The 26,053-nt window shown below is 55.8% G+C and overlaps 10 protein-coding genes across 10 annotated transcripts; 4 read left to right on the top strand and 6 right to left on the bottom strand.

Moving 5' to 3' along the window:
• Positions 1 to 1,129: 1,129 nt before the first annotated feature.
• Positions 1,130 to 1,489, bottom strand: N657DRAFT_650553 (uncharacterized protein). The gene has a single exon (XM_062793969.1). The coding sequence runs from the start codon at positions 1,442 to 1,444 to the stop codon at positions 1,196 to 1,198; it is 249 nt and encodes an 82-aa protein (XP_062642907.1). The 5' UTR covers positions 1,445 to 1,489; the 3' UTR covers positions 1,130 to 1,195.
• A 1,232-nt stretch (positions 1,490 to 2,721) lies between these two features.
• Positions 2,722 to 3,514, bottom strand: N657DRAFT_637543 (uncharacterized protein; the record flags this gene model as incomplete). The annotated part of the gene is made up of 3 exons (XM_062791518.1): positions 2,722 to 2,844; positions 2,882 to 3,103; positions 3,485 to 3,514. The coding sequence occupies 3 exons, from the start codon at positions 3,512 to 3,514 to the stop codon at positions 2,722 to 2,724; spliced, it is 375 nt and encodes a 124-aa protein (XP_062642906.1).
• A 2,370-nt stretch (positions 3,515 to 5,884) lies between these two features.
• On the bottom strand, positions 5,885 to 7,148 carry N657DRAFT_605104 (ankyrin; the record flags this gene model as incomplete). The annotated part of the gene is made up of 2 exons (XM_062790182.1): positions 6,602 to 7,148; positions 5,885 to 6,527 (listed from the first exon to the last, which is right to left on the bottom strand). Coding segments are annotated over exons 1-2 (1,104 nt in total), but the record flags the coding sequence as incomplete, so codon positions are not given.
• A 383-nt stretch (positions 7,149 to 7,531) lies between these two features.
• Positions 7,532 to 9,948, bottom strand: N657DRAFT_650550 (uncharacterized protein). The gene is made up of 3 exons (XM_062793968.1): positions 8,852 to 9,948; positions 8,427 to 8,787; positions 7,532 to 8,351 (listed from the first exon to the last, which is right to left on the bottom strand). The coding sequence occupies exons 1-3, from the start codon at positions 9,676 to 9,678 to the stop codon at positions 7,815 to 7,817; spliced, it is 1,725 nt and encodes a 574-aa protein (XP_062642904.1). The 5' UTR covers positions 9,679 to 9,948; the 3' UTR covers positions 7,532 to 7,814.
• Positions 9,949 to 10,404: 456 nt separating this feature from the next.
• On the top strand, positions 10,405 to 12,804 carry N657DRAFT_650549 (alpha/beta-hydrolase). Its single transcript, XM_062793967.1, has one exon. The coding sequence runs from the start codon at positions 10,773 to 10,775 to the stop codon at positions 12,600 to 12,602; it is 1,830 nt and encodes a 609-aa protein (XP_062642903.1). The 5' UTR covers positions 10,405 to 10,772; the 3' UTR covers positions 12,603 to 12,804.
• Positions 12,805 to 14,309: 1,505 nt separating this feature from the next.
• Positions 14,310 to 16,313, top strand: N657DRAFT_666837 (uncharacterized protein; the record flags this gene model as incomplete). The annotated part of the gene is made up of 2 exons (XM_062795357.1): positions 14,310 to 16,063; positions 16,271 to 16,313. The coding sequence occupies 2 exons, from the start codon at positions 14,310 to 14,312 to the stop codon at positions 16,311 to 16,313; spliced, it is 1,797 nt and encodes a 598-aa protein (XP_062642902.1).
• Positions 16,314 to 16,575: 262 nt separating this feature from the next.
• Positions 16,576 to 18,409, bottom strand: N657DRAFT_627367 (putative lipase 2; the record flags this gene model as incomplete). Its single annotated transcript, XM_062790813.1, has 5 exons — positions 16,576 to 16,817; positions 16,888 to 17,152; positions 17,220 to 17,543; positions 17,591 to 17,816; positions 17,877 to 18,409. 5 exons carry the CDS (start codon positions 18,407 to 18,409, stop codon positions 16,576 to 16,578), a joined length of 1,590 nt encoding a protein of 529 aa, XP_062642901.1.
• Positions 18,410 to 18,960: 551 nt separating this feature from the next.
• On the top strand, positions 18,961 to 21,028 carry N657DRAFT_318944 (uncharacterized protein). Its single transcript, XM_062786780.1, has 2 exons — positions 18,961 to 19,347; positions 19,445 to 21,028. The coding sequence occupies exons 1-2, from the start codon at positions 19,207 to 19,209 to the stop codon at positions 20,654 to 20,656; spliced, it is 1,353 nt and encodes a 450-aa protein (XP_062642900.1). The 5' UTR covers positions 18,961 to 19,206; the 3' UTR covers positions 20,657 to 21,028.
• Positions 21,029 to 21,427: 399 nt separating this feature from the next.
• Positions 21,428 to 23,268, top strand: N657DRAFT_693954 (uncharacterized protein). The gene is made up of 2 exons (XM_062797254.1): positions 21,428 to 22,624; positions 22,685 to 23,268. Exons 1-2 carry the CDS (start codon positions 21,485 to 21,487, stop codon positions 22,952 to 22,954), a joined length of 1,410 nt encoding a protein of 469 aa, XP_062642899.1. The 5' UTR covers positions 21,428 to 21,484; the 3' UTR covers positions 22,955 to 23,268.
• A 5-nt stretch (positions 23,269 to 23,273) lies between these two features.
• N657DRAFT_666834 (Adaptor protein complex beta subunit) lies at positions 23,274 to 26,014 on the bottom strand (the record flags this gene model as incomplete). The annotated part of the gene is made up of 5 exons (XM_062795356.1): positions 25,530 to 26,014; positions 24,826 to 25,463; positions 24,205 to 24,773; positions 23,973 to 24,149; positions 23,274 to 23,918 (listed from the first exon to the last, which is right to left on the bottom strand). The coding sequence occupies exons 1-5, from the start codon at positions 25,763 to 25,765 to the stop codon at positions 23,274 to 23,276; spliced, it is 2,265 nt and encodes a 754-aa protein (XP_062642898.1). The 5' UTR covers positions 25,766 to 26,014.
• Between the last annotated feature and the right edge of the window lie 39 nt (positions 26,015 to 26,053).

The raw sequence follows: 26,053 nt of genomic DNA, 5'->3' as shown, positions 1-26,053 counted from the left end.
GCAGAGAAAGGTATGGTGGACGAGGAAGAGCGCGTTGAGGAGGAAATTGAAGGACCATCAAAGAGGCGTCGGACGGGTTTACGGCTCTGTGGCATCTGCCGCAAGACTGGCCATAATGCAAGGACATGCTCGGAGGCTGGAGAAGTAGATAGCTGAAGCGATTCTGAGTAGTTTCAATTGATTGCATCAGATTCTGGTGGACTTTTGGCAGTTTGTAGTGGCATAGTCCGGAAAACGTGTCCGACTCAATGGGGTGTCCGAGTCAATGGTGAATCACGTTACCTGAACGAACCATTCGCTGTCAGTCGATGTCCATGACGAAAAAGAGGCGGCACAGCTTCTGAGGCTGCCTGCAACAACGGGCAGTGCTGCCTATGAAGCCACCTCCAACAGTGAGAGTTTCATGGTACTTCCAAGGTGTAACTATTGTATTCCACAATGAAAACCGACTTCGTGATAGAACCTACGCACAGTCAGCCGTTTGTATATCACCAACAAGGTGTTATGTAACGGCCGGCTAACAGGCTGAGCCGTAATTGTAGTTCAATTAAACCCCAAGGTTTACGGTATAAACCGTGGCTGAGTTGGAAATGGCGAGAGCAAGGCTACAACACCATGGAATGAATGGCGCACTTGCCAAACAACCAGCCCAACTCGCTGCTCACCTCAGTTGAAAGCCTCAATCGCATTTTCTCTAGGAAAAACCGACTCTTGCGAACACTAAAGATCATAATCCGCCACGAGGAGTTGACCATTCCTTCCGAGACTCGGTGCTCCTCCTCCGAGATCTATCGTCAGGGTAAGCCAGGCGGCCCATCGCCAGCAATCTTCATCCAGGCTAACCACTGAGCATTGAAGTCTACGGTTCAACCGGCAACTATTCTAAGTCAGGCACGTTCCGCTTACGAGACCTCGAGTACTATGGTTGCTGTGCTAACTCGAGTTCCAGCGCAGAAATAGCCCGGCTACTCCTCGACACAGAGGATCTCGACAGCCACGAACAGCCAAAATCCAAGAAGGATAAGTCCATCGCAGCGAGCGTTGACGAGCACCCGCAAGCCTCCGGAATCACCGGTCCGGTCCGAGGGAACGCAAGAAGAGATTGAAACGGAATACCAAAGACCTCGCCGAGTTACTGATCTCCGACTTCACCTGAGACTTAATCACCATCGTCGAGACGAACTGCAGCGAGACATCAGAGGGATTCCAGTACGTGCCTCTGAGGAATAAGATCGACACCTGTAGCGACGGCAACTACATTAGGTAGCCACATGATTCTAGGCCAGCACGACGTGAGAGAGGGCAAGATAAGAGCAATTGCAGAGAGCGACCAGGAACACGCAACTCTGTCATGATTCGCGGATACAAACTCATGTCGCAAAGGAAGATCACACTCGACTGGGTATCGGCCCAGATGAGGAGACCGAGAAGAGGAAGGCAACATTCATTGTTGCTGAAAACAGCCCACCATTTGATACTCTGATCTGCGAAAAGGATTGGGATACAGAAAAGCCGCAGCCCGGTTTCTGTCATTTTTGGACGCCGAAATAAGAAAAAGGGCGGGTGCATCGTAATCACCAAATGCCGATTGTCAGCAAACTGAACAGCTAACGTGCGAAAAGCCCAGCGTAAAGCAGAAGCCGAGGAGGAAATGAAGCAAGAGAAAGTGGCAAGGGAGTTGGTGAGAGACAGCAGCTGGAAGAGCTGGAAAGGCTCAATGCCCTGTGATGGGCTGAGCCCATGATGGCCTCGGCAACCCTCGGCCGTGGTATCATGATAACGTCATCCTGAGGCAGGCAGTGTCTGTGTGTTCCGGAGCATATAAGAGCTGCCCTCTCTTCCTCTCATCTAGTTCTCTCTTTTCTTCTTCTCTCTCCATTCGAGACAAACTCGTAGAGTCGTCACCAGCTAGTTGCAATATACTCCTGGGACCGTTACAGCCCACAGGAAGAATGTTGCCTTCGTGGCTTCTCAAATAACTGCCGCGCAACGGTCTTTCGGACTGCTTTGGTGACCGGTCCATATTGGGAAAACAAACAAGACGGACAGGTTGTTGTCTGATTTCACAAGCGCAACCTTAATCGAAAGCCTGTTGTTGATCTTGGAACTCACACTGCGGACGTGGAGTCTTTGAGCCTTGCTGGCCCGCCACAGCCCTGGGTTGACGTGTCGGCACTTGGGCTAAGGCAATGCTGTCTGAAGGTGCCGCTGCCCAGGCAGGAACCTAGTCACTGAACTGGGCTCCTGCAATCAGGTGCCACATACCAAAGGTCACAATCACAATCATGGAAGAAGCAACAGCCGGTTAGAAGTTCATCGCATCGAGTAACCCCGTGAGCAATCCGCCTCCAGCCAACCCGAGCAGTTACTGTCCCTCTAGCTCCAGCCGATCCATGACCTCAACGCCTTCACTTCCCATGACCGGACCGCCGGTGTAACCTTTGTGCTACCTCCCGCAACTGACACCCAAAACCCGACGCCCAATTCCACCAAAGTCCGGTGCAAGTCAGGTCGTTGTCTGCGTGACTTAGAGCCACTCCCAGGTGCCTTGGATGCGACCGACTCCCAGGTCCGCGAGAGCCTCTGTGCAAAAAAACTGGTCAGCCATCTCATTTTTGTCCATCAATTGACCGAGAATGGAGGCAACAGAGAAGCAAAAAGAACATAGTTAAACGAAAGACGTGACTTACGGGAAGCAACCAGGGACAGGTCGAGATCGCCCTAGTTGCAGACCTCGCAGCGGTCGGCGACGAAGACGTCGACGTGCTTGCCGTTGTACGAGGCGCGGAGGTACTTGGTGCAGAGGGTGTTGTGGCTGGGAGTGTGCACGTCGAAGTCCCGTTGCTGAGAGCGACCATATACTCGGCTGAGGTGTGAGTACCACCGCACGCGCCTGTGCCAGGTCGTAGTAGGTGAAGTTGCCTGAAGTGAGGTGGACCTCCTCGCCGCGCCTATTGACGTTGCCCGCGACGGCAGTAGCCGAGATGGCGCCCAGGAGGGTCGCCGTTATGGTGAGGATGGTGTTATGTCCTTGGTGAGCATTGTGAACGTGTTCTTGGTGGTAACTGAGTGTGAAAGAGCGTCTTGAAGGGATGATCTTGATCTTGATTGAGAAAGAGCGAAGAGCGTGAGTGGTGGCGTAGAAGGAGAAGAGGAGGAGGAGGAAGTGGTGGCTGAGGGAAATATTTATAGACGACAGACCTGAATACTCATCCCAATTGTGTTTCCAAATCAGCCACTTGATCTCGCGCTCCAAGGGACCTCACGCGTTCTTGTAATGCCGAAGGCACGAATATTCCTTTCCGTCTTATCTCACCAGCATTATCCCGCTGCAGCTGAAGCAAGACCAATAATATATCAGCCCTGAACGGGTTACGTGTGCAAGTTATCCTCCAACTTTGGACTCGCAATATCCTGTTCAATCCCATCTCATCGGCATTGTTCTGCTATAGCGAGGGCCTTTGAAGCTCGTAAGATCAGGCACCCGCTCATCGATCATGCGTGATACCCACATGTTGACCTCGCAAGTCGCGAGTCTCACGGCGCGATATCCGGTTCCATCTCATCCTATTGACGTGATTTGGCTATAGCTAGAGCCTATGAAGCCAGAAAAATTAGTAACAGCTCAGTTCAGTAACGCGTGACACGAGGGGCACCCGCACGTTAGGGTACCCTCACGAGCGCAAAGCTGGGATATCGCGAGGACTGAAGAGACATTCCATTTGGTCCAGTATACAAAAAGAAACGTAATAAATGCTTCCATTGCCCTCTTCTGAGTATCCCGGAATGTTCCCGCAGCTTCTGGCTATGTATCTCTATATAGAAACCCTCATTGCTGTCATAATACAAATTTTGGTTCTCAAGAACTTTGGCCCAGCTTTCAGTAGGTAGCGTGAATTCGGTTCTGTCGTACCTAGGTAAGGTACTGCAGCTCAACGTCACATACGAAAACACTGCCAATAGACAAAGCTTAGAAGGCTCTCTAACTAACACTTCTTAAAGTCTGAATGGAGATTGCGGCAAGATTCATGTGTGTTTTATTCTAGCGGTGAGACTGAGACATGCTTGCCTACACCACATCCTAGCCCAATGCCATTGTTCTTACACAGTCTTGGCTCGACAAAGTTTGTGATTAGGGGTTGGCTATTCTGAAGAGTCTCGGGATCTCCCAACAGTGGGCTCCGGAGCCATGGATACAAAGGAGAACTGGCGAATGAGGAATTATTACTCAGACTCGCGCATGACTGATTGGGAACCTAATGGTATAACAGTGGAAATGATTGGGTAGGTAGAAAGGGTTCTGGCCATCCGAACAGAACTTAGCCGTTGTACTCCCAGTCTTTGCCTTGCCATCCGCCAACAACTCTTGAGTCTTTGATGAACTATATCCAAATTTTACCTGGAGAATACATGAATTTACTCTCTAGCAGTGTTGCACTGAATTGCAATAAATACCAGCTTGAACTGAAGCGAATCCCCCCAGCAATCTGCATCACCTGTGTTCGGGGCGCACACCTCAGGTGTTGTGACTGGCCCTCCCAAACAGCAGGCCCTTGCATAATCCTACTAGCAATCAACCCATTTGATACAAAGACTGCAAATCATGGCTCATCTGATATTAAGGGCTTTTTTGGCGCTGCTATCCCCCTTGAGCATTGCAGTACACTAAGATGATATAAAAGAATTGGGTGAGGGTTAGAGTCACCGGTTACCCTTTTCCCATGTGGATCCTTTGTTTACTCCCGTTTACAGCTGATTCAGGAATCACACACGCTAACAAAAAAAACCGCACCACCAATCCCACAACAACCACACAACAGCTCCGAACGCAATCCGAACCTCAAGCATTTACCCCAACTCTCTTCACAGCAAACTTCTCCTTTCTCCTCACTTCCCTCCCGTTCTCAAGCACCCTCATAACCTCCCTCCCCACCCCTTCCTCCAGCCCTGCGGCTCTAACCACCTCCGCCGGCGTGCCCATCACCGCACTATCCAATCCCCCAAACGCCTCTCGCGATCGTATGCTCACATCAGCGCCCATCCTCACCAACCACGCGACCGTCTCGACCTGTCCCATCCGTGCCGCAACATGCAGCGCCGTATTGCCCTTGTCATTCTGCGCGTTGATATCGGCGCCGCAGCAGCCTAGCAAGTATGCAGCGCAAAGAGTTTGGCCCCGGGCGCACGCGACGTAGAATGCCGTGCTGCCTGATTTGTTGCGATGGTGCGGGTGGGCGTGGTGTTTGTGAATCAGGACGGGGAGGAGGAAGTCGTGGCCGTGTTCGGCGGCTAGCATGAGTGGGGTTGTGCCGGAGTTGTCCTGGGCGTTTATGTCCAGCGGGTGGTGGTGGGGGTGGCATTTAGTGAGGAGGGCGGTGAGGCACGGTTCATTGCCTCCGCGGGCCGCGTAATGTAAGGGTGTTTGGCCGGCTGAGTCGGTGATGAGTGGGTTGGCGTTGTGGGCTAGTAAGAGGGAAAGGAGGGGGAGATTGTTCGTGAGACAGGCGTAGTGGAGGAGAGTTTGATTTGTGGTTGGGTGCTGGGTGTTGGGGTTTGCGTTGGCGGCGAGGAGGATGGAGACGCCTTCAAGGGAGGGCTCAGATTTGGACGATGCAGCTGCTGCCATCGCCCATAGGACTGTTGGATGGTCGGGATCACGAGTGGGACGGTTTATCTGCAACTCAGCCCCAAGGCGGAGCAGCAGTTTGACGGCATCGATCTGGCCTTTCCGGGCGGCGAACCACAGGGGGGTGCGGTCTCCAGAGTCGAGGATGAGGCGTCTTCCCGTTCCCTCCGGTGTTTGCCCCGTTGTCAACATGACCTCGAGATCCTGCAAGTGTCCCCGGGCAGCCGCGTCATGGATCGGCGTGTAGTGGTCTTTGACCGTTCCTAGCGCCGGATCTGCAGCTGTTCCCTGCCTGTTTGGACGGAGAAGGACACGCAACACGTTCGTGTCATAGGGCTGGATCTCACGATCACTGCGGCGGACCGCGTTCATTAGGGGCGTCCTGCCTGCCGTATCGTAGGCGTTTAGGTCGGCGCCATTGTGGATGAGAACTTGGACCACGGCGTAGAGGTTCTCCCTGGCGGCGTGGTGTAGAGGGGTCCGCTCTTGCCGGTCAGCAAGCAGTATGTTTGCTCCTCGCCGAATTAGCGCTAGAGCAACAACTGCATGGCGGTGGGAGATGGCCAGCGTGAGTGGCGTGTCCTCGTCCCAGCCACAGCAATCGATCCTGGCCCCGTGTGTGATGAGAAAGTTGACCATGGCAAGATCACCTCGCTTGGTAGCAAGGTGTAGGGGAGAGAGCTCCCTACCCCTGACTGTCACATGGCAGTTGGGAGAGACATGCTGGAGCAGAGTCTCTAGCTTAGCTTTGTTCCCATCTCTCACGGCCCTGGCGATATTCTGCTGGGCCTCAAAATCAGGAACAGGCAAAGACTCGTTAGACTCTCGACGCGGCAAGAATTGCCTCAAGAAAGTAGCCACCAGTATGTCGTCGTCAGAAGCTCGGCGATCCGGGGTTTGGCTGTTGCGTTGCTGGTGTCAACAATCTGCAGAAATGGGATGGATGGGCCTCGATCAGATTCTCTTGTTACGTACCATTTAAGACTGTTGTGAACCAACTCCAGCTGCATACGTTTTGATACGATGCTCTGATCCATCCGTTCCAAGTACGACATCCTCCATGCTACTTGGCCTCTCGCTATCAGCCTCCCAATCCTCGTTTCCGGACGGCCGGGGCCACCAAGGGCCTCAAGCTCGTCTGTTAGGGCGTTGACATCGGCTTGTAGTTGTGTCACATTGTCCCTGAGAATATTCCTCAGGTTTACGGTGGCATCAGGGTTCCCATCGCCTTCGATGAGGAGCGTCGGGGGCTCCCTTGCCGATGCAAGTTGTTGTCTGATATATTGGAGGACACTGTGGGTCAGCACCAAGTCGTTTCTGATCACGGCCACCCTCCGTTCCGCATTGGTAAAGTCGTCCAGAAGAGAAATGGCCCGTTGGAGCGCGTCGATGAGGGTGATGATGGCTGTGGTAATGGTCACTGGGTCAACCGCCATCGTGTTGGAGATATTGCTGATGGTTGCTACAAGAGTGGAGAGGATTGGTCTGTCATGTCTCGGAATAGGAAGATGCACGTACTGTGGGCCTCTCCAGACAATTGGTAACGGTCTGGGATAATATGCCGGGGGTATCTGGGGCACCAGGCTGCCTCACCTGGAACTGTGTGCTCTTGTGTAACTTCATCTGCCCAGTTCTGCACAATGTCCCGCAGCTAAGGAGCCCTATTTCATCCTTCAACCTGATTGGTAAGTCATCATGCGGGGGGCGAACCGCAGACTCACCCTTCTCGGCGCTACGTCGGCACCCAGCCACTTGAGCCCGATAGCATGTAGACACCCACGGTCTGGAAACAACTGATCCCGTGGCCCACAACCCCTCCGTGCCGGGGGTAGTTGCTGGCCACGCGCGTTGCCGGAACAAAGACGCCGCTCTGTAACATCACAAATGAAGGTATCTTCCTCGATCTTAGGGGCGTTTTACCATTTTCGAGGAGCTCAAAGGTAGAGGTGCACTCCAGCGTTCTCCTGCTGAGGGTTACTCTTCTCTAAACCAGTCTCAGACAAACTTGCTAGGGCAGTTTCCGCATCAAACCTGAGCGCTTCAAGGCGCTGTCCCCTGTGTTGCTGCAATGTAAACTGGGTTCATTATTGCGATCCTCCTCCTCAGAGTCCTCGCCGATATTCCAAGAATATTCTTGAAAAGGGCACACGACACAAGACTTTCAGTTTCTTATCGTCAGTTGAGCTGATCAGAAAATGCTAACTCCCACCACGCGTGTTTCCCGACTTCCAGGAGAGCTACCTCCAGCCGGCGGAAGCCCTTCGCTAGGGAAGGAGGGTAGGCCAGCAAATCTTTCACCCCGCATCTCACGCATATGGTTAGCGGCGGGCCGCCATACTGGATCATCCACGGTGCTTGATAGGTTGCTGCTTCGGCGAGGAGATGTTGGGCGTGATGGTGTATGTTGAGAGTTCTCCTCCGGTCCCATACCTGACATTACTGGATTTTGCACACCTGGAGGCGTTGGTGCTGGAACCGAAGGTTCTGCTGCCTCCTCTCCCGTGTCCGCCACGGGCCGGAACCGCCGGTACAGCCGGTAGAGCGCGTGCGCGACTAAGCAAACTATGAGGAACCCCAGGACACTGCCAACGACAATCAAGCCCTTGTCTGAGAGACTTAGACCGGGTGTGCAGGTCAATGAAGAGACGGGAACTGGCGAGGCCACTTCAAGGGCTTGCGGAGCGAGCCTGAAGATGCCCGACTCTTCGTCAACGAAAAGGTACACCTGTTTCGCGCCCTGGTTAGCCAGATGCAAACGTCAAAAAAGACGTCGACACTACACCGAGCTGCGAAGAATTACCTGGGATAGAAAGGCTTTGCCTAGAACTGGGGCGAATCCGGGGGCTTCCCTGCCGTAGACCTGGAGCTCGGTGAAATCTTGGTCAAGAACCGGCATGCCCTCCTGGTCGAGGCCCCTAAGTGGCCGTTGCATCTCATGAACAGGAATGTCAACAGTAAAACCACCCTTCAGTATGATCCGCATGGATCCATTGAACGAGAGGGCGGCGCTTCTGGGGTAGACCAGACCGGGTTCCAGATTGGCGATTTTGTGTTGGTACTCGTTCGGAGGCACCGGCGGGTCCTGGTGCTGTGTCACGCTTGCAAAGAATCTCCTCAATTGATCGAGCGTGTTGTTAGGGAGGCGGAAGAGGTTGTCATAGCTGAGCATTTCGCCCGTCAACGAATGAATCGCCATGGAGAATCTGACAGAGGCCAGTCACTCACGGTTCAATGCAGAAGTCGAAGGCGTTACCCAGTCCAATAAGCGTTTCAGTCCTCCTGTCCGTGTCGTTTCCAGCCGTTAAACTCAGGCCTTCAACCTGCACCCGAAGCGGACACAGCCGGTTATTCAGTTTGTCTGTCGATATGTTGTACTCTACGGCGGCGGAACTGCCAAAGCTGGCCCGATCATAACCCCCAAGCACCAGGCTGCCACGCCTGGGGAATTCGACACTCTGTGAGCCGGCGTTAAGTCCGAAGGACCGTGCAGCGATCAACCCCCGGTCCTTGAGCGTTCGAAGGAAAGCTGAGCCAGACGCAAGACCGAGATGCGACGCGGTAGATTGCTGGCCGGTGGTGATCAATCCAACAACCATAGCCACTCGCTCGTCGAAAACCTTGAGGGTCGCCAGTGCAGCCGCGCTAATCTCATTTCCGAGTGCTCTCCAGTTGGGGTTCGTACTATCCAGACCGTCGGTTGGAGCACTGGGCAGAGACTGCAACTGAGAAATGAAACCTCCACGTCTGGAGCGGCATCGGGCAGGCGTCATCGTCACCCCCTCTGCGTCTTTGAGTTCTTCGCCACTGCAGAGCGCCTCGGTGGTCAGAAACGAGTGAGTCACTACCGTAGAAGGAACGACACAGAGATCGTCAACGCCGTCGATCGACATCCGGATGCCCCAGCTGTATACGTCTTCCCGGTTAGGCGACGGTATGGTGCAGTTTCCAAGCGAGAAGTGAATCGTCGGCGATGAGGTACATGGCGCCAAAGTCAAAGCCGGGGCGAGAAGGAAGCCAAGAATAAAGAACAGGTTTCTGGATTGTGAGAGCATGGTAGTAGCAGAGCCGTAGTGTAGATAACTCTTTGAAAAAGTTAAGGAAACCGGTACCATAACATCTAGACGATGAGAGACAGAGCGAGTTGCGGAGAGGGGCATCGAGATGAGGCCCAGACTTCAAAGCGATCCCACCCATACCTCAAACATCTTCTCTCTGCGTGCGGCGGCCGAAGCATTGCACCAATGCCAAGGGTGCCTCTTCAACGCCACCGGATCACTTCTGTAGCAACGCGGGGCTGTGCGCGATAGATGCGCGGGGACGGCGACCCCCTAAACGCAGCCGTGCAAGGTGTGTGTGCTGCAGGCGTCGATGGTCCTGAGGTCGGGCACCGAATCCGATCCGTCCAAGGCTGCATGGCGAGGAAATGAGGCAGCAGAGGCTAATGGTGGTGTCTGGAGAGCGCACCTCAAAGTGACAAGGCTGTGACCATGGTGGTGTGGGGGAAGCGAGTGATGAGAGCGACGAAGGCCCGAATGTGCATCAACAAACCTATCCAAAAGCGACGTTGACAGCTCCGTCTAGAACAGGGCAAGGGTCACATGGCTTGGTAGACTGACGTTCTCGCTCGTCTTCTGCAGGTTTTTGGGAACAGGCAGGCAGCCCTGCAGTGGTCAAGAAAACAGAAAAGCGGGGAAGCCATCTGATTGCCCGGGCAATCACGGTACCAAAATCTGCGATAATGGCCTGCCGCAGCTGGAAGTTCCGAACAGGAAGAGACCGAGATTTGCCAATGAGTGCCCATCTGTCGTCAATCACATTCCCTTCCGGGCCGACCTTTTCGGCCAGCCCTCGGAGGATGTCGATGAAGGAGAGGTTGCTTTTCAGGGTTTCTGGATCGCGCATGCGCCATGTGGAAGCTGTGGGCCTGGTCCACCTGCCGACCCGAGATCTGATCCACCGCAGCGGGAAACCTCGCATCGCCCACACGCACAGTGCCAGACGGGAGAATCGGAGCCAGGCAAGAAAGCATCAGCTGTCGTCAAAGCAGGGCGCTTCTTAGTCTGGTCGTGCGCTCGCCTTCACAGCCGTAACATACGTACTCCTTACCTTTACTCCCTCCCCCACGGAGCGGCGAATGGCAGCTGACATGGACGCGGCTCAGGTCCAGGACCTGGCGCGTCACGCGACCACCAAAACGCCATTCCCAGTTCCGGTGCCACGACGGCGGCCTACAGTCCGAGAAGCTATCGCCAGGTCTTTAATCTGGGTTTCCTTGTGGTCCATCTTTTATTACTCCACCATCCCGTTTATCCGCTCTCACCTCCCATTCCATCACGCCCATGACCATGAGCGCGACCATGGCTCTATCACCTCGCCATGCCAAACTCCCGCTCTCACATACCCCGGCGAGCGCATCGCCTGGACCCCTTGTGGTGACCTCGCCAATCGCACCCTCGAGTGCGCCAACCTGACGGTGCCCATGGACCACTTCATCGCCACCAACAACCTCCCCGACGACAAGTTCTTCACCATCCCCTTGATCCGGTTGCGCAGTCCAAACGCCACTCAGACCACCCGCAACCTGCTCCTCAACCCAGGCGGCCCAGGCGCATCAGGAACGGAGCTCGTCTATCGCCGAGGCGCCCAGGTAGCAGCCATTGTCGGCGACGGTTTCCACCTCGTCGGCTTCGACCCCCGCGGCGTCAACCAATCCACCCCGCTAGCAACCTGCTACCCCACCGTCGAAGCCCGCCGGGAGCTGTCGACCGTGCGCGACAAGAAGCTGGTCGAGGACAGCGGCGAGCTGTGGGCGTGGACGGCCAACTTTGTGCGGGCCTGCGCCGACACCATGGGCGAGCACGGCAAGTACGTCAACACGCCGCAGACGGCGGCCGACATGAACTTGATCCTCGACGCCCTGGGCCAGGAGGGCATGTACTACTGGGGTTTTAGTTATGGCACGCTGCTGGGGCAGACGTACGCGACCATGTTCCCTGAGCGGGCGGAGAGGGTCATCATTGATGGCGTGGCCAACCAATTCGATTGGTACGAGGCCCTGTTGGACGGCGAGATGATGACGGATACGGACCGCGTGTTTGAAGGGTTTATCGAGGAGTGCGTCAAGGCTGGGGAGGAAGACTGCGCGTTGGCGGGGCTGGCCGAGACGAAGGAGGAGCTGTGGCAGAAGGTGGTGGAGGGATTGGGAAAGCTGAAAGACGATCCGATCCCGGTCTATGTCAATAACACCGTGTATGGTGTGTTGGACTACTGGACCGTCTGGAATAACGGGGTGTTTCCGGCCCTGTATAAGCCGGCGAATTGGCGGGACCTCGCGAGCAACCTGGCCGCCCTGCTCCGTGGCAACGGCACTGCTGCCTTTTTGGACTACCAGGATAAGGCCTGGGAAAGCGTTGGGGACGCGCTCGAGTTTATCGCTCTCAACGATGGCACTTCTGGGCCAGCCTACTGGTCCGTGGATCGACGGGGGCTGGTGGACCTTCTTCAACCCTACTTCAACCAGTCCATGTTTGCCGAAACCGAGTTGGATTTTTACTTTCCCAAGTCGGCCTGGTCCATTCCACGCACACACAACTACATTCCCAAGCGGAATGTTACCACAGCGCACCCGCTGTTGCTGCTCTCGACAACTTATGACCCAGTTTGCCCGCTGATATCAGCACGGTCGGCGAGCGACGCGTTTGAGGGTTCTCGCATTGTCGAGGTGAAAGGGTACGGCCACTGCTCACCTGCTATACCATCCTTGTGCGTGGCGCGCCATGTGCGCAACTATTTATACGAGGGGAAACTGCCAGATTCCCATGTGCAGTGCGATCCGGATGGGAAGCCGTACTTCTCTAAGCCAGATGATACACTGGCTTTCATGGACACTTTGGTTCTTGGGAACGAGGAGCGGCGTATCGTTATTGCGCAGCAAGAACTCGCCAGAGACTCGTGGCCGATGGCATGGAGAAGATAGTAAACTTGGCATTTGCAATTATGTTGCTTACCTGTAGTCAATCTATCTCTTTACCATGCTTGTACATGACCACACCTCCAGAATCCGGGCGCCTTCGAGGTAACTTGGTACCCAGCTGCTTAAGTCAATGCGTGGCCACTCAGGTTGCGAGGAAGATTGTTCGGTTAAGGAAACCGGAGAATGAACATACCTGCTAACGTAGCTTTCACTGTATTAGTACCCATACTGTTTGGGAGTTCGTAGGGGCTGCGCAATATAGCAGTAAAAACATAATCCGCTGCTTATGAACTTCCGATCACCATTTATAGCTGCCGTTCACCATGTGTGCATCCGTCCGTAGATTTCGATGGTTATATTGAACCCAGAGTTGATGCAGGGATGAGGATGGTACCAGAACTGACAGCTACTGGGGATTATGAGATATCATATCATGGGCAGGCTCCTAGCTGGTATACCGCGACTTCTGCACTCTGGGGGTCCCCAGTCCAGGAAGAGTAGGGTAGGAACTTGATGAGGGGTGGGGAAGGAAACGGCAAGCATTCTATCAGGATAAACTACGGCACAAAAGAGGTACGCACAAGGAGATCGCATATGTATTGATCAAGGTAGGTAAATTACAGAGCACCTTGGGATGCTTATTGCCTCAGACCATCCGAAATTGCCGGTCCAACCAGCCGCTGACCAAACCGCAGACGGGGAAAGACTAACGTTAGCTTTGTCCGCCAAGCAAAGCTCGAGACCCGACCACTTCGACAGCATGATAGTTCCGGAGTACCTAATTAGGTCCACTCGGAGCGCTAGACTAGGCGTTCTTACAGAACCGCTCGGTAAGGGAAATATATCATGCTTCCCTTCACTTGGTATTCATGACCCCATCTCAACCGCGTCCACAGCCCCTTTCGGAAAGGTATCCATGCCAGACACCAAGACCAGCCGAGTATGCTGAGCGCACTCCTCCCACGACGGATGGACAAAAGATGCGCCGCTCCCCAAAGGAATCTGATTCTTCGAGTGTTGCCAGGTGGTGAAGCAAGAGAAACTGGTCACTGGAGCAGGAGACCAAAACCCAGGATGCGACGCTGCAGATGATGAGGTGACAGAGCGCAGCCCCAATTCGCCAAATGCACCCAAATTTGCTGACCGGTGACAGGCTTTCTCCTGGGGCTGAAGAGAAACGTTTCCAGAAGTATTTTGGGCTGGTTGTGGCGCCATGGATGGCGCGTTGTCCAATATCCAAGCCGACAGCACCCACGTGGTGGCGTGTGCGGCCCCGGATTGGGTACAGGACCACGCGGATGAAGCTCCGGGGTATGGCCCCTGACGAAGGCTTCGAACAGGACCGTGCAGCCAGCAGTTCCCAATGAGCCTACATAGACGTGGCCTTCCCATGGTACCGGGCGCATAGCTCAACCTGGGGGAAACGGAGTGTGACTCCCGTCGCTTGCGGCTCCCAGGCCATAACTATTCGGGTTACCACCTCCTCCTGCGCCTCGCACCCTGATCAATGTATCGGCTATCGCTAGGCGCCCTTGAGGCTCGCTTCCGGTTTCCTGAGCAGAGTAGGGCAATTTCAGGAGCTGAATGTAGAATAAATATTTGGTGGAAGTCCACTCGACTTGGCCTACTGCGTTGATCACAACATCCGCAATATATTTATTTATTTACATTGGGCTCTCTTGTACATTCTGCAGCGACTGAGACGAAAGAATGGGCGGACTCTCGCTGAACCCGCTGGTTGCTGGGCTCGTCGTCGCGGCGCGTCTGGTTGCCGCCGTGGACCTGAAAACATGCAAAGCAGACATCCAGCAACGCCTCGACAACAACACATTATCACGCAATGACACCATTTTCTACTTCAACGGCACGAGTTACATGTCCGGGCCAATCGACATCTGGCTCACTCTCCCGGGATGCCAGACGACGTGTCCGAACCCAAACATCGACCTCTACGACGACATGTGGCCACGGCTCCTGACCTGGCTTGTGCCCGCCCTTCTTCTGGTCGGGAGCGTCCATCTCCCGCGCATCGGCCACCTCAACCGCATCTTTGTGATTCTTCACTTCATGGGAGACCCCATCGACTCCATGTGGGCGCTGCTCACCAAGGGCGAAGTCTGGAACCGCTTCTACTCTCTCGCCCTACGACGCACCTTAGCAGGCCCGGACCAAGAGCCCATGGCAAAGGCTCTTGCCGTGATGCTTTCAGCCTTCGAGGAGCTAACGGGCGACATGGCGACTGTGGAGGAGGAGTTCAACGCCATCATGACCGAGAACGGGGCGCAGCTGTCTAAGGAGGACTTGGATTATATCTTGAAAGAGACAGCCGAGGAACTGGTTGACAGCCGCTCAAACGAGGGCCTCCGCACTATTCTGGTGATTGTCAATTATCTCTGGGCAGTCCTCGCCGCTCTTGTCCCCGAGATTGGCGGCACACAGTCCAGCCAGCCCGGTGGTCGAATCGGCACTGCCATGTTTCTCTCGTGGCTGGTCACGGCCGTCCTTCTCAGCAACACCCTCTCGGGCTTCACCTCGCGACGGACCTGTCTCCGGATCATGGAACGCTACACGAGAACGCTCAAAGGCAAGAAACGCGATATGCACTTCTTTCCTTACAGCCCTCGCATCCTCGCCCAGGCCAAACGAGGCAAGGTCGACGACTTCATCGACGCCCAACCGTGGAACGGCAGCGTCTACAGCTACCGTCCCCGCAAGCGCCTCACCTGCAGCAGTGGCAAGGGGGACTGGTCCCCAGCCTTCCTGCTCGCCCTCTCCACCATGCCCGTCATTATCGCCGCCGTGTCAGCTTTCGTCATCATCTGGTTCACGCCGACCATCGGCCTCGGCTGCCGCACGCTGTGGGTCATTGCCCTGACAGCGGGCCTCTTCATCAGCCCGATCCTGACCTGGGCCATCTCGCGTACCGTCCACCGGGGCAGGACGGCGTGGTACGCCACCATCGCCAAGGACGCCGTGTTCGGCGCGACGGGCGTACTCGTCATCCTGCTCTCGTCCATCGGTATCTTCAACACGTGCTGGTGCTGGAGCGGCGTCTACTCACGCGGCCTCGCGGGCGCCTACATCGACCTCGAGCCCGAGGACGAGCGCCTCTACAACGCCCACCACCTGTACCCAGCCATGGTCGGGACGTGTCTGGCGCTGCAGGTCGTGACGTACGTGGTGATGCACCGCGTCATGAAGCCTGGTGGGATTGTCTTCCGGCCGCGCGAGGAGGAGAAGATGGAGCAGTACAGGGCGATTCACGGGCTGACGGGGTCGCCGGATATTGAGATGAAGGGGCCAGCGGCAAGGGGGAGGGCGGTTGGTGGGGATAGGAGGGAGAGTGAGGCTGCGCCGTTGCTGCTGCCGCCGGCCGCTCTGGGCAGTCCGCACGGGAGTCCGCTGTTGAGACCGCGGGCGGGGTCGCATACGTCGCTGAGGTCGTCGGGGGGCGTTGAGGACGAGTGGAGGCGGGGGAACACACCTTCACCATCGGCATCGTCGAGGCAAGGCTTGTTGGGCTCGCCGCCAGAGGAGAGGATGGGGTCTAGTTTCAGATTTCTCGGAGCGCATCCAGCGTGATCGTGTACAGTTAAGGCAGTGTAGGTTGTGTATTTTAGCAAAGGCTGATAGAAGTTGTGAGACTTATATGTAACTTACTACTTACTAAGACACCCAAATTGGCACACCCCAGAGTACCACTTAACTACCTGATTAAATTCTCTACACCGTCTTATGTGCTGTCAGAATGGTATACTTTTCGTACGGCGCCTACTGTGGGGTAGAAAATATGTGATCAATTTGCTGGTATCACGCATAGGGTATGGTATGTATGATAAACAACTGGGATTCAGTGCTATCAAGGACATATGAGGTGCCACCAACTACTTCGGCAGCTTGATTACCAGTCTAATAATCCATTTGGATTAATCCTGAGGACGATTACTGATTTTCTGCGCAGGCACGTATGATCATATCAAACTCCGTTGGCGAGATCCAGCACCATCTTATTGACCTTCTGGCAGCGAGCGTCCAAGTCGGCAGGGAGCGGCATGGTGTCAAACTCCGTGGCCGTGACGTTGGTGATCTTTTTATCCCGCCCGTAATGCGGCCAATCAATCCTGCATCCGTAGAGGAAGTTCAACAGATTCTTTCGAAACACCACAGTGGCTTGAACGTCCTCGGCAGGAGTTGTCTCCTGATCGGCATAGAAAATATCTTGGATCATGCTTCTGTTAGTTCGCCGGGGGTATTGTGCAACAGTTTGCGGAGAGTGCGCTGGGCTTACAACTCAAATCCTGTCCGTGAACTGCCGGTGGCGCAGAGAAAATGTACCGCCGTGCCCGATCCTGATATGCGTTGGCAATGTTTGCGGCATTGCAGGCGAAGATCACGTCCGTTGTCCAGTCCCAAGCCAACCTTGCCGGGTTGCCAGCGAAATCATACATGGACTGCATGTCGGTGATGGTCTTTTTGCTTGCAGTGGTGAAAATTTGTCGGACAAGAAACGGAAAGTTCTCGGGCATGCCGACATCGAACGAGAGTCCCATGCCCTGTACATGGTAAGGTGGACTTAGTAGACTGCATGTGACCTAGGAGGAAGGGCGGCGGGGTTCATACTTCATTGGCGACATTGCCCAAGACTAGAGATTTAAGTTCCTTATGGAAATCACCCCGCTGGAAGAGAGCCTGGGGCGTGTCCGGGATGAAGCTACCGTCCGGAACTGGCCCAAAGCCGGGCACTGGGCCAAAAAGGCCGGGACCGCTCTCTGACGGCAACACGTTAATGAACAGGTGGTTAAGACGGAGCAGTTCTTGTTCCGGCAGCGATCTGAGGCAATCCAGCGAAGTGCAGTCTGCTGCGTCGAGGATCAGCTGGAACATTCTCCGTTGTCGCTCTACCGTATTCCTTCGCGGGGGGATGTCGGGAGAGGACGCCCACGCCTAGTGATGGGTCAGTGTTGAAGTCTGCTTCTAATGAAATAGGAAACGCTTGCCTGCTGGAAAGGAAGCTTGCCCTTCCCGCCGTCAAGAACGGTAAGGAGCCCGATGATTCCTGCGCCAGCACTCTGGCCGAGTACTGTGACACGACGGGGGTCTCCGCCGAAGCGACGGATGTACTCGGACGTCCATCCAACGGCCGCGAGACAGTCATGCATTCCGAGGTTGGCCGTCATGTCCTCGCCGGGCATGTATGTCCAGCCTGGCAAACCAAGTCTGCGGAGTCATAAACTCGTCAGTATGTCAATGTACACCTGGAAGAACACGGCGACTGACCTATAGTTGTTGGCCACAAAGATGAATTTCCTGTCATCATCCATGACGTCAAACAAACCCAAGGGGCTGAAGAACATCTCCTTGCTGCCAAACGCAAAGGCGCTGCCGACAAAGTAGTGCAAAACGGGCACGTTATCACCCGGCTTGACGTTGTCGGGAACGTACACATCAAGAAACAAGCAGTCTTCGCGGCCCCAGGTCGTTCCGTTGTACGGCGGGAAGGGCGCGCCAGGATGGGCAGACGATATGCAATGGTTCTCGGAGTCAGGGACGTTGCCATCTTGGATTCCGGGGACTTTAGGGAGCCGCGTGTCGGGAAGACGGAACCGCAGGTTGCCGGTTGGGGAGTTGGCGAAGCGGATGTTTTTGTAAACCGACACCTTGCGTCCGGACGCGGTTGTGTTGACATACGTCGGCACATGTTTGGCGTATCCGAGATCGACCAGGCCGGCGGGCTTGGACCTGGCGTCTACCGATGGGAAAGGGGCCAGGATACCGAGAAAGAAGATGAGAAATCTCCACAATGCCGGCATGGCTGCTGCTGGCAGAAATAATGTATGGATATCACGGAATGAGCGAAAAGATCTGGTTAGCGAGACTTGACTATCGAGGAACCACCTTGGTGCTCAGGATGTTGAGACAAGCGAGGTAGGAAGCACACGATTTATACTTCCTGCGCACGGCGTGATCTTGAGACCACTTCTCAAGTCTTATTTAGGATGCACCCTCGTTTGCCACTCTAGGAAAGATTTGACGGCTTTATGAAGTTTCGCTGGCAGGCAAGGCTATGCATGCCCGCGCTTGAGGGCCCATGTTTTACGGCCCTGACAACTGTCAACGGGGTCCCCTACGTCTCGTTTACGCTTTCTATCCAATGGTGCCCTGTACGTCCCAATGACACTCCATTCTTTGCACACTCAGTCTCCACGTGCAAACCATGGCTCCGGATCTTCTACGGCGACCTATGTACCCTAGGGAATCAAGGGAACTGCCAAGACATACATGACGACCCATCACTAACCCAATAAGGTAAACGAGCAAGAGACTATCCGCGGCGCGGCGGAGTCCAAGATTGACGAGAACGCTGGCGACCACAATTTGTCAATCCCTCCGAATCCGACCTACGAACGACGGACATTATACTGGCTACCTGGAACAAACCGGGCCAAATTTCGCTGACTTCTCAGCAAACTAAGCATCGCAATGCCATGATTACCAGCGCGATCGGTCTCAATATCTTGGACTCGTTTACCTACAATTGCCTAAGTGGTTACAAAACGATTGCCGGACACAGTACGCTCGTCCGGCAATAGCTGGATAATTCAAGAATATGCAGGCGAAAACGACGAGCCCCAAGTTTCTCGTTTTGATGGTCAGTGGATCCAGTCCGAAGGTGAAGGAATATAAGAGACGACGGCACCACACCAAGGACCGTTTGGGTTGTCTATTTTGCAGACAGAAGCGAGTCAAGGTATAGTGCCCGTGTCTGAGTGATGCTCGAGGTCCGAATAACGCAAGTGCGGCACCAAGGACCGCCGCAGGTGACAAACTAACATGAATGTCGGTAGTGTGACCGAGGCAAACCCGTATGTGCCCGCTGTGGCCGGTCAGGCGTCGCATGCCGGTACGAAACAAGCTACTCAGCTCCTGTTTCTTCCTCGTCGTCACAGTCGTTGTCAACACCCTTATCAGCATTGCCCACCGTCCTCGTCAACTCGATCCTGCAGCCACGGCTCCTGCACACCGCCGGCCCCAACGCAGCGCGTCAGCTACCCATCCAAGCGCTTCTCCACCACGCCGCGGCACAGGGCGACATCTTAGGCATGCCGCTCACCCCACCGTTCTGGGACCTCGCGTGCCGGCATCCCCACCTGCTCGCCACGGTCCTCGCCCTCGCAGCCTGCCGGCTACGCGGACTGGCTCCGCACGGCGACCGTTCGTACAGCGTGGCCGAGTGCGCGCTTAAGGCGGTCGCGCTCGGCGACTTCCAGCCCGCTCTGGCAGAGCCCCTGACCCAGTCCAAAAGCGACGCTCTACTGTTTACTTCGATGCTGCTCAACAACCTCGCTTTCGCCTCGCTAGCGGATGACGACAAGAACGACGGCTACCCCTGGTGCGGTGTCTCCTTTGCCCCTTCTTTCCTTGACGACACAAGTCGCCAAAGCAGTGACAGCATTACTGGTTGCACTAATCCCCACACGAACCGCAGCCACGGACTTGAATGGCTCGCCCTCGGCATGGGTCTGAAGCCGCTATTGATGGCAACGCAAGCCTTCCGCGGCGCTTACAGCGCCTTGACGCCCATCTTTGCCGCTTCGGACGACGAGAGCGAGACGTTCTCGCGCTCGCATGAAGACCTGGAGGGTGCGCCGGCGCACTGGGTGCGGCTCGTCTCCTCTACGAGGACGAGCAGTGTCGCCTCTGCCGGCAAAGAATGGTGTTTGCGCGAGCCGCTTGGGACGCTGGCCGCCGCTCGGGCGCTCACGCCGGCGCCTGAGAACGGGCTCAAGTATTCGCAGTTCGTGGGAAAGCTGGAGCCCGCGTTCATGGAGCTGTTGTGTGACCGAGATGAGCGAGCCATGTGGATGCTGGGCTACTGGCTGGGCTTGATAGGCCGCCTGGGCGCGTGGTGGTCCGGCGGGCGGGTGCGACGTGACGGCGCCGCGATTCGGTTGTGCTTGCTGGCAAAAGGGGTATGCGAGAGGCAGGGCGAGGAGGGGGAGATGTGGAGGCGGCTGATGCAGGACTATGACTGCGTTTACAGCACAATGTTAGCATAAAGAAACAAGCTTACTCGAGTTTTCACTATATCCGGGTTCCCTTCATGGCTTCATCCTTCAACCTTTGCCTAGCTGGTTCAGGCTCATCAGGATATCGACAACCAGCCGCCCCTCAAGTACGAGGTCTTGTGTCTACCATCACCCCGCTGGGATTCTGGCTCCGTGAATAGATACCTCTCGGATATCTTGGGCGAGGGGGGGCAGCGAACTAACAACATTGCGAGATACACGGTCTGGAGTCTCAGGAACACCGCAACCCCTCCGAACTGGAGCCATGACTCGCGAACAACGCAACAAGCATGAAAGCCGCGGTGGCCCCCAATTTTCACCATCTCTGTTGGCATCAAAAGATACCCAAACCGAGAAGGTGGCTTAAGCCATGAGGAGCCGCACTTGCTCGGCACCGCACTTTTGAGATAAGAGAGGTTGCCAAGCAGACTACGGGTGTCTCGGCTGTAACCGTAGTACCGCGATGAGCCAGAATAGGGAAGTCGAGAAGAAACCGTCCTTGGCAACCCATGCCTTTTCTGTATAGGATCTGCTATGTTGGTTGTTGTGTAGTAATCCGTCGTGTTTGACTGGCCTACACCGACTGACACCTCCTCCTTTCGGAAGGTATCCGGATGACTGCCCACAGTTGCGCGACGGACGTTGCGGATTACATGCTTTTGCAACATCCGCCCTACCTTAACGTCTCTGACAAGATTTGGCCTACATATATCCCTTGATAATGTCCAGCTTCGTCACAGGGCAAAGCCCAGCATTCACCACTCGGGCTTACCGGGTTTTTCCGTCCTCTGACTACTGCTCGCCACTCCATCGCCCAACATGAGGATCAACGCCATTGTAACGGCGGCGGGCGCCTTGGGCGTCTGTGCCGCTTCCGCTGCATCCGCTGGCACCATGGAGAGAGTCATGGAGATCAAGACCAAGGAGTGGGAAGAGGCCAGAGCCAAAGGCCTCTTCGGCGGCTCGGCTAAGTACCGCAAGGTCACCAAGACGAATCGCTGCATCAACGGCGTTGCGACCGATGGCGACTCGGCCTACCGGTGCAACAACGTCAATCTGCACGGCTTCCTCAGCCACGAAGACCTCGGCTCGAGCACCAAAGCCGGCAACGACGTCTGGGGTTGGACATCCCCAACCGGCCGAGAGTTCGGAATCGTCGGACAAACCGACGGCGTTGGCTTCGTCGAGATCACCAAGAACGGCAACCTGGAGTACCTCGGCAGACTGGACACTCAGACTACAGCCACAAGCTGGCGCGACATCAAAGTCATCGGCCACCACGCCTACGTCGGTGCCGAGTCCCCCGATCACGGACTGCAGGTGTTCGACCTGACCAAGCTGCTCGACGTCAAGCCCTGGTGGAACCCCTTCTTCTGGAAGCCCAAGGTCTTCGACAAGACCCGCGACCTCACGGCGCTCTTCACGGGTTTCGGCTCCTCGCACAACATCGTCGCGCACGAAGCCACCAACATGATCTACGCCGTCGGCGGGCGGTCGGGCGCTAACGCGCGCAACACGTCGTGCGCGGGCGGCATGTTCATGGTGGACGTGTCCAACCCCTCCAAGCCCTTCTCCCCGGGCTGCATCCCGCACGACGGCTACGTGCACGACGCGCAGTGCGTTCTCTACACAGGGCCGACCGAGAAGTACCGCGGGCGCGAGATCTGCTTCAACTACAACGAGAAGCGGCTGACCATCATGGACGTGACGGACAAGGCCAACCCCGTCGTCATCTCGCGGACGCCCTACGTCGGGTTCGCCTACACCCACCAGGGCTGGCTCGTCGACGAGACCATGACATTCCTGCTGCTGGACGACGAGCTGGACGAGCGCGACGGCACGAATCCGGGAGCCGACGGACGCACCACGACCTACATCTTCAATGTGACTAACCTGGAGGCGCCGGTCAACACGGGGCATTACAAGAGCCCTGCCAAGTCAATCGACCATAACCAATACGTTGGTGACTCCCTTTTTCTTTGTGCTTCCCTTCTCCCAATGCTAATACGTGAGTAACAGGTGGTCAACGGCTTGACGTACCAAGCCAACTACGGCTCGGGCCTCCGCATCGTGGATGTTTCGGGGGTCGAGCTGGACCCGACCGGTGGCAACTTTGAGGAGGTGGGCTTCTTCGACTGCCACCCCGAGGATGACGACGTGAATGGTGTGGTGGCCTTCCTCGGCACCTGGTCTGTGTACCCGTACTTCAAGTCGGGGTACATCCTGCTCAACTCGATTGAGCGGGGTATCTTCTCATTGAAGTACACGGGCAAGAAGGCGAAGTATTAAGCTTGGCGGGCTACGGCAGTGTTGAGGTAATGACTCGGTAGATGACACAAGTCGTCAGTCCCGAGGATTTGAGGAATACAGCAACCGGATTATCCAGCTACGCAAAGTCCTCGTCTGACCTAGTGTTGTGTTTCAAAGCCGAATGTGTGTTGGGTCAAGTTTGCTTCACCTGGGGGCGAGTGCAAGACGCTGGAGACATGACCCCAAATCCGTGTTGCGAGAAGGATCAGGATCGCATACCCAGAGCACGCTGCCGAAACACCGTCTAGTCATTTTCCTGCTTCCAATCCTAATATCAGCATCCTCATCCCCCACCCACTCAAAACAACCCCAATAGGTCTTCACTCCCCTTGCTCTGCTCCGCAGCCTTTCCGTTCCCATGCCCCAACTGCTGCCCAGGCGGCGGCGGCGCACTATTCCCGCTCAGATCCATGCCCGCAAAGCCACTCATCAAATCACTCAGCCCACCACCAGCGCCAGCAGCGACAGGTCCCCCCTGCGCGGACACTCCCGGCGCCGGTGCATCAAACAAGCCCATGATATCCGCCATCCCACCACTCGGCGCCGCCCCCACCCCATTTGTCCCGACCGGGCTCGCCACCCGGTCGGGCGTACCCGTCCCAGCAGGGTTCTGCTCCGCGCTCGCCGGCGCAGCCCCGTCAAAGTCGATATCCAGGAGGTTCTCAATATTGCTCTGCGCCCCGCCACCGGCCCCCGTGCCGTTCGCGGCGGCGGCAGCCACAGACGCCGCGATGGGGTTCTCGGCAAGGTTCTGGCGCTGCTCCTGGATGGCGGCGCGCTGGATCGCCTCGGCGCCGAAGCGGCCCTTGCCGACGAACGACTCGGGCGGCTTGTGGTAGACCGAGGCGAGCGTGGAGAGTTCGGAGAGGAGCTGTTCTAAGAGTACGGGCGGGAGGCTGGTGACGGTGGTGGTGATGGCTGGTTTTTGCGAAAGTATGATGTTCTGTTGGATGTCAGCAAAGGGGAGGGTCAGTTTGGAGGGAGAGAAGACGCTAACCTTGGCGACGTCGAGATCACCGGAGAGCAGGCGCCAGTAGATGTATGCGCGGTCGCGAATGTCCGGGTTGTCGCTGTCGGCCGTTGCCAGCTGGAGGACCTTTTGCACCAAGCCTTGGTTGTTGCTCGGCTTTTTGAGGAACAACTTCACCACCGCAGTCAGAATTTGTAATTGTGTCTATGGTGCGTCAGCAAATCTCGTCTAAGCTCAGAAAACACGGAGCACGCCTTACCTGGGTGAACTCCTCCTGGAAAAGATCAACAAAGCCGGATAATATGGCATCCGCGTTGCTGATCTTCTCGGCATATTCTCCCACGATCCAGATCAGAGACCCCCGAGCATGCGGCTCGTCCAACTCGTCGATGTACTTGCAGAGGGTGGGAATAACCCCCTCGTAGCCAGGATACTTCCGGAGAATATCCTTGATAACCACAATGACCTCTTGGACAACATAGTTGACCTTGGTCGCGATCAAGTCGAGGAGGGCATTAACGCACGTCTCGCTTGCTGCTTCAATCTTGATGGCCACTTGACCGATAGCCTTGACTGCGCGCTTGACAAAGTCCATGTCGACCTCGAGCGCATACTCCTTCAATTCGGAGAGCAGTTGGTCAAAATTTTTCTCGTTCGCTATCCTGACCATAATCTCAAGCTTCTGGAGCTTGACGTACGGCGGGTCGTTGTACTTGCAGAAGAACACCCTGAGCTCCTTGCTAAGAATGTCCGGCTTCGCCTGCAAGAGGAGATCGATATTTCTGAGAGCAACGTATTGCACTTCAGGGGCGGAGGAAACGAGGGTTACTGAAAAGCGAGGTTAGCGAATGCATGTATGATTGGTTCGAAACTCGCATACCCAGAGGAGGTGCCATCTTTTTCAGATATTGCCTGACCAGCTCGGGGTTGATCAGCTTCATATGGATGAACACCACCTTGACGGCCGCCAGGACGACGCTGGGGTTGACGTGTTGGAACTGGGGCGCAACTCTTTCGCAGATGTGCTCCGACTCCTTGACGTCTGAGGGTGGGTAGTCTGCGAGCGTGGACAGAATGGTCACCCGCCCCCATTCGGTGCACTCATTCAAGGCCATAAGCAGCTTCTTGAGCGTGTTGGGTGTAATGACCAGGGCCTTGGTCTCGGGTGCTGTCTCGCTGATTTCCGACAGTGCCTGGACAGAGTTGGCCACGACCATAGGATTTGGGTCGCCAATCATCTCCTGCAGTATCTCGAGGAAGCCATTCTCAATGCACATAGTTGGGTTGAGGTCGAAGAGCTTGGCCACGCAAATGGCGGCCGTCTTGCGAACGTATGGCGACTCGTCCCGCAGTGTCTTACGCAGCGGCTCCTCCATGTAGTCCACCATCTTGTCGACACGGACGCAGCCCATGGTTCGGATCGCCAGTGCTCGGATTAGGGGGTTCGGGTCTTCTGAGTCTTGTACGAAGGTGTTCACGGCCAGGATGCAGAGGTCCGGGTGCGACTTTGCGTAGTTCCTGCACATGGCCAGTCAGCCGACGCAGGGAGGCGAGGTGTGTTCCTTAGTGACAGAAGAAGCCTACATCAGGTACAGATAGACCAGCTTCTTCTGGTCCAGATCGGACGTCGCGATATTCTTGAGGACATCCGGAAACAGCGCCGACACGTCCTTGCCCAGCGTCATGGCCATGATGGTCTTCTGAATGGCCTCCTTCCGCTCGTGGGCATACTGCGATACCAGGCCCGCCCGCAGCTCGAATGTCTCGCCTTTACGCGGGGGCGCAAAGGCCCCACGGATGCGGTTTACTGCCTGCGCCATCGTTGGAGACTCGGTTCAGTTAGAACGTTGCCGTCAGGCGCGGGGATTCTGTGGAGCGACAACCCAGAACTAAGAAAAGGAGGGGCGGCGAAATGTGCGGTTGGACAAAGGACAGACCCTCCAGCTACCGCGGGCCGCGCCTGTGCACGCACCAGTGAAGGGAACCACTCGTGAACCGCAATTTGTGCTGTTGCGCGAGCCGGACAAAGGTATCGAGATGTTGTCGCAAATGTCGTGCGGCTTCAGGTGTCGCAGCCGCCATCGTTTCCGGGGACGCTCCCAAGAAAC

Source organism: Parathielavia appendiculata, assembly GCF_033297405.1.
Source record: "Parathielavia appendiculata strain CBS 731.68 unplaced genomic scaffold N657scaffold_31, whole genome shotgun sequence".
NCBI lineage: Eukaryota > Fungi > Ascomycota > Sordariomycetes > Sordariales > Chaetomiaceae > Parathielavia > Parathielavia appendiculata.
Note: the sequence above shows the minus strand (reverse complement) of the source record. Positions and strands in the feature narration are given on the sequence as shown.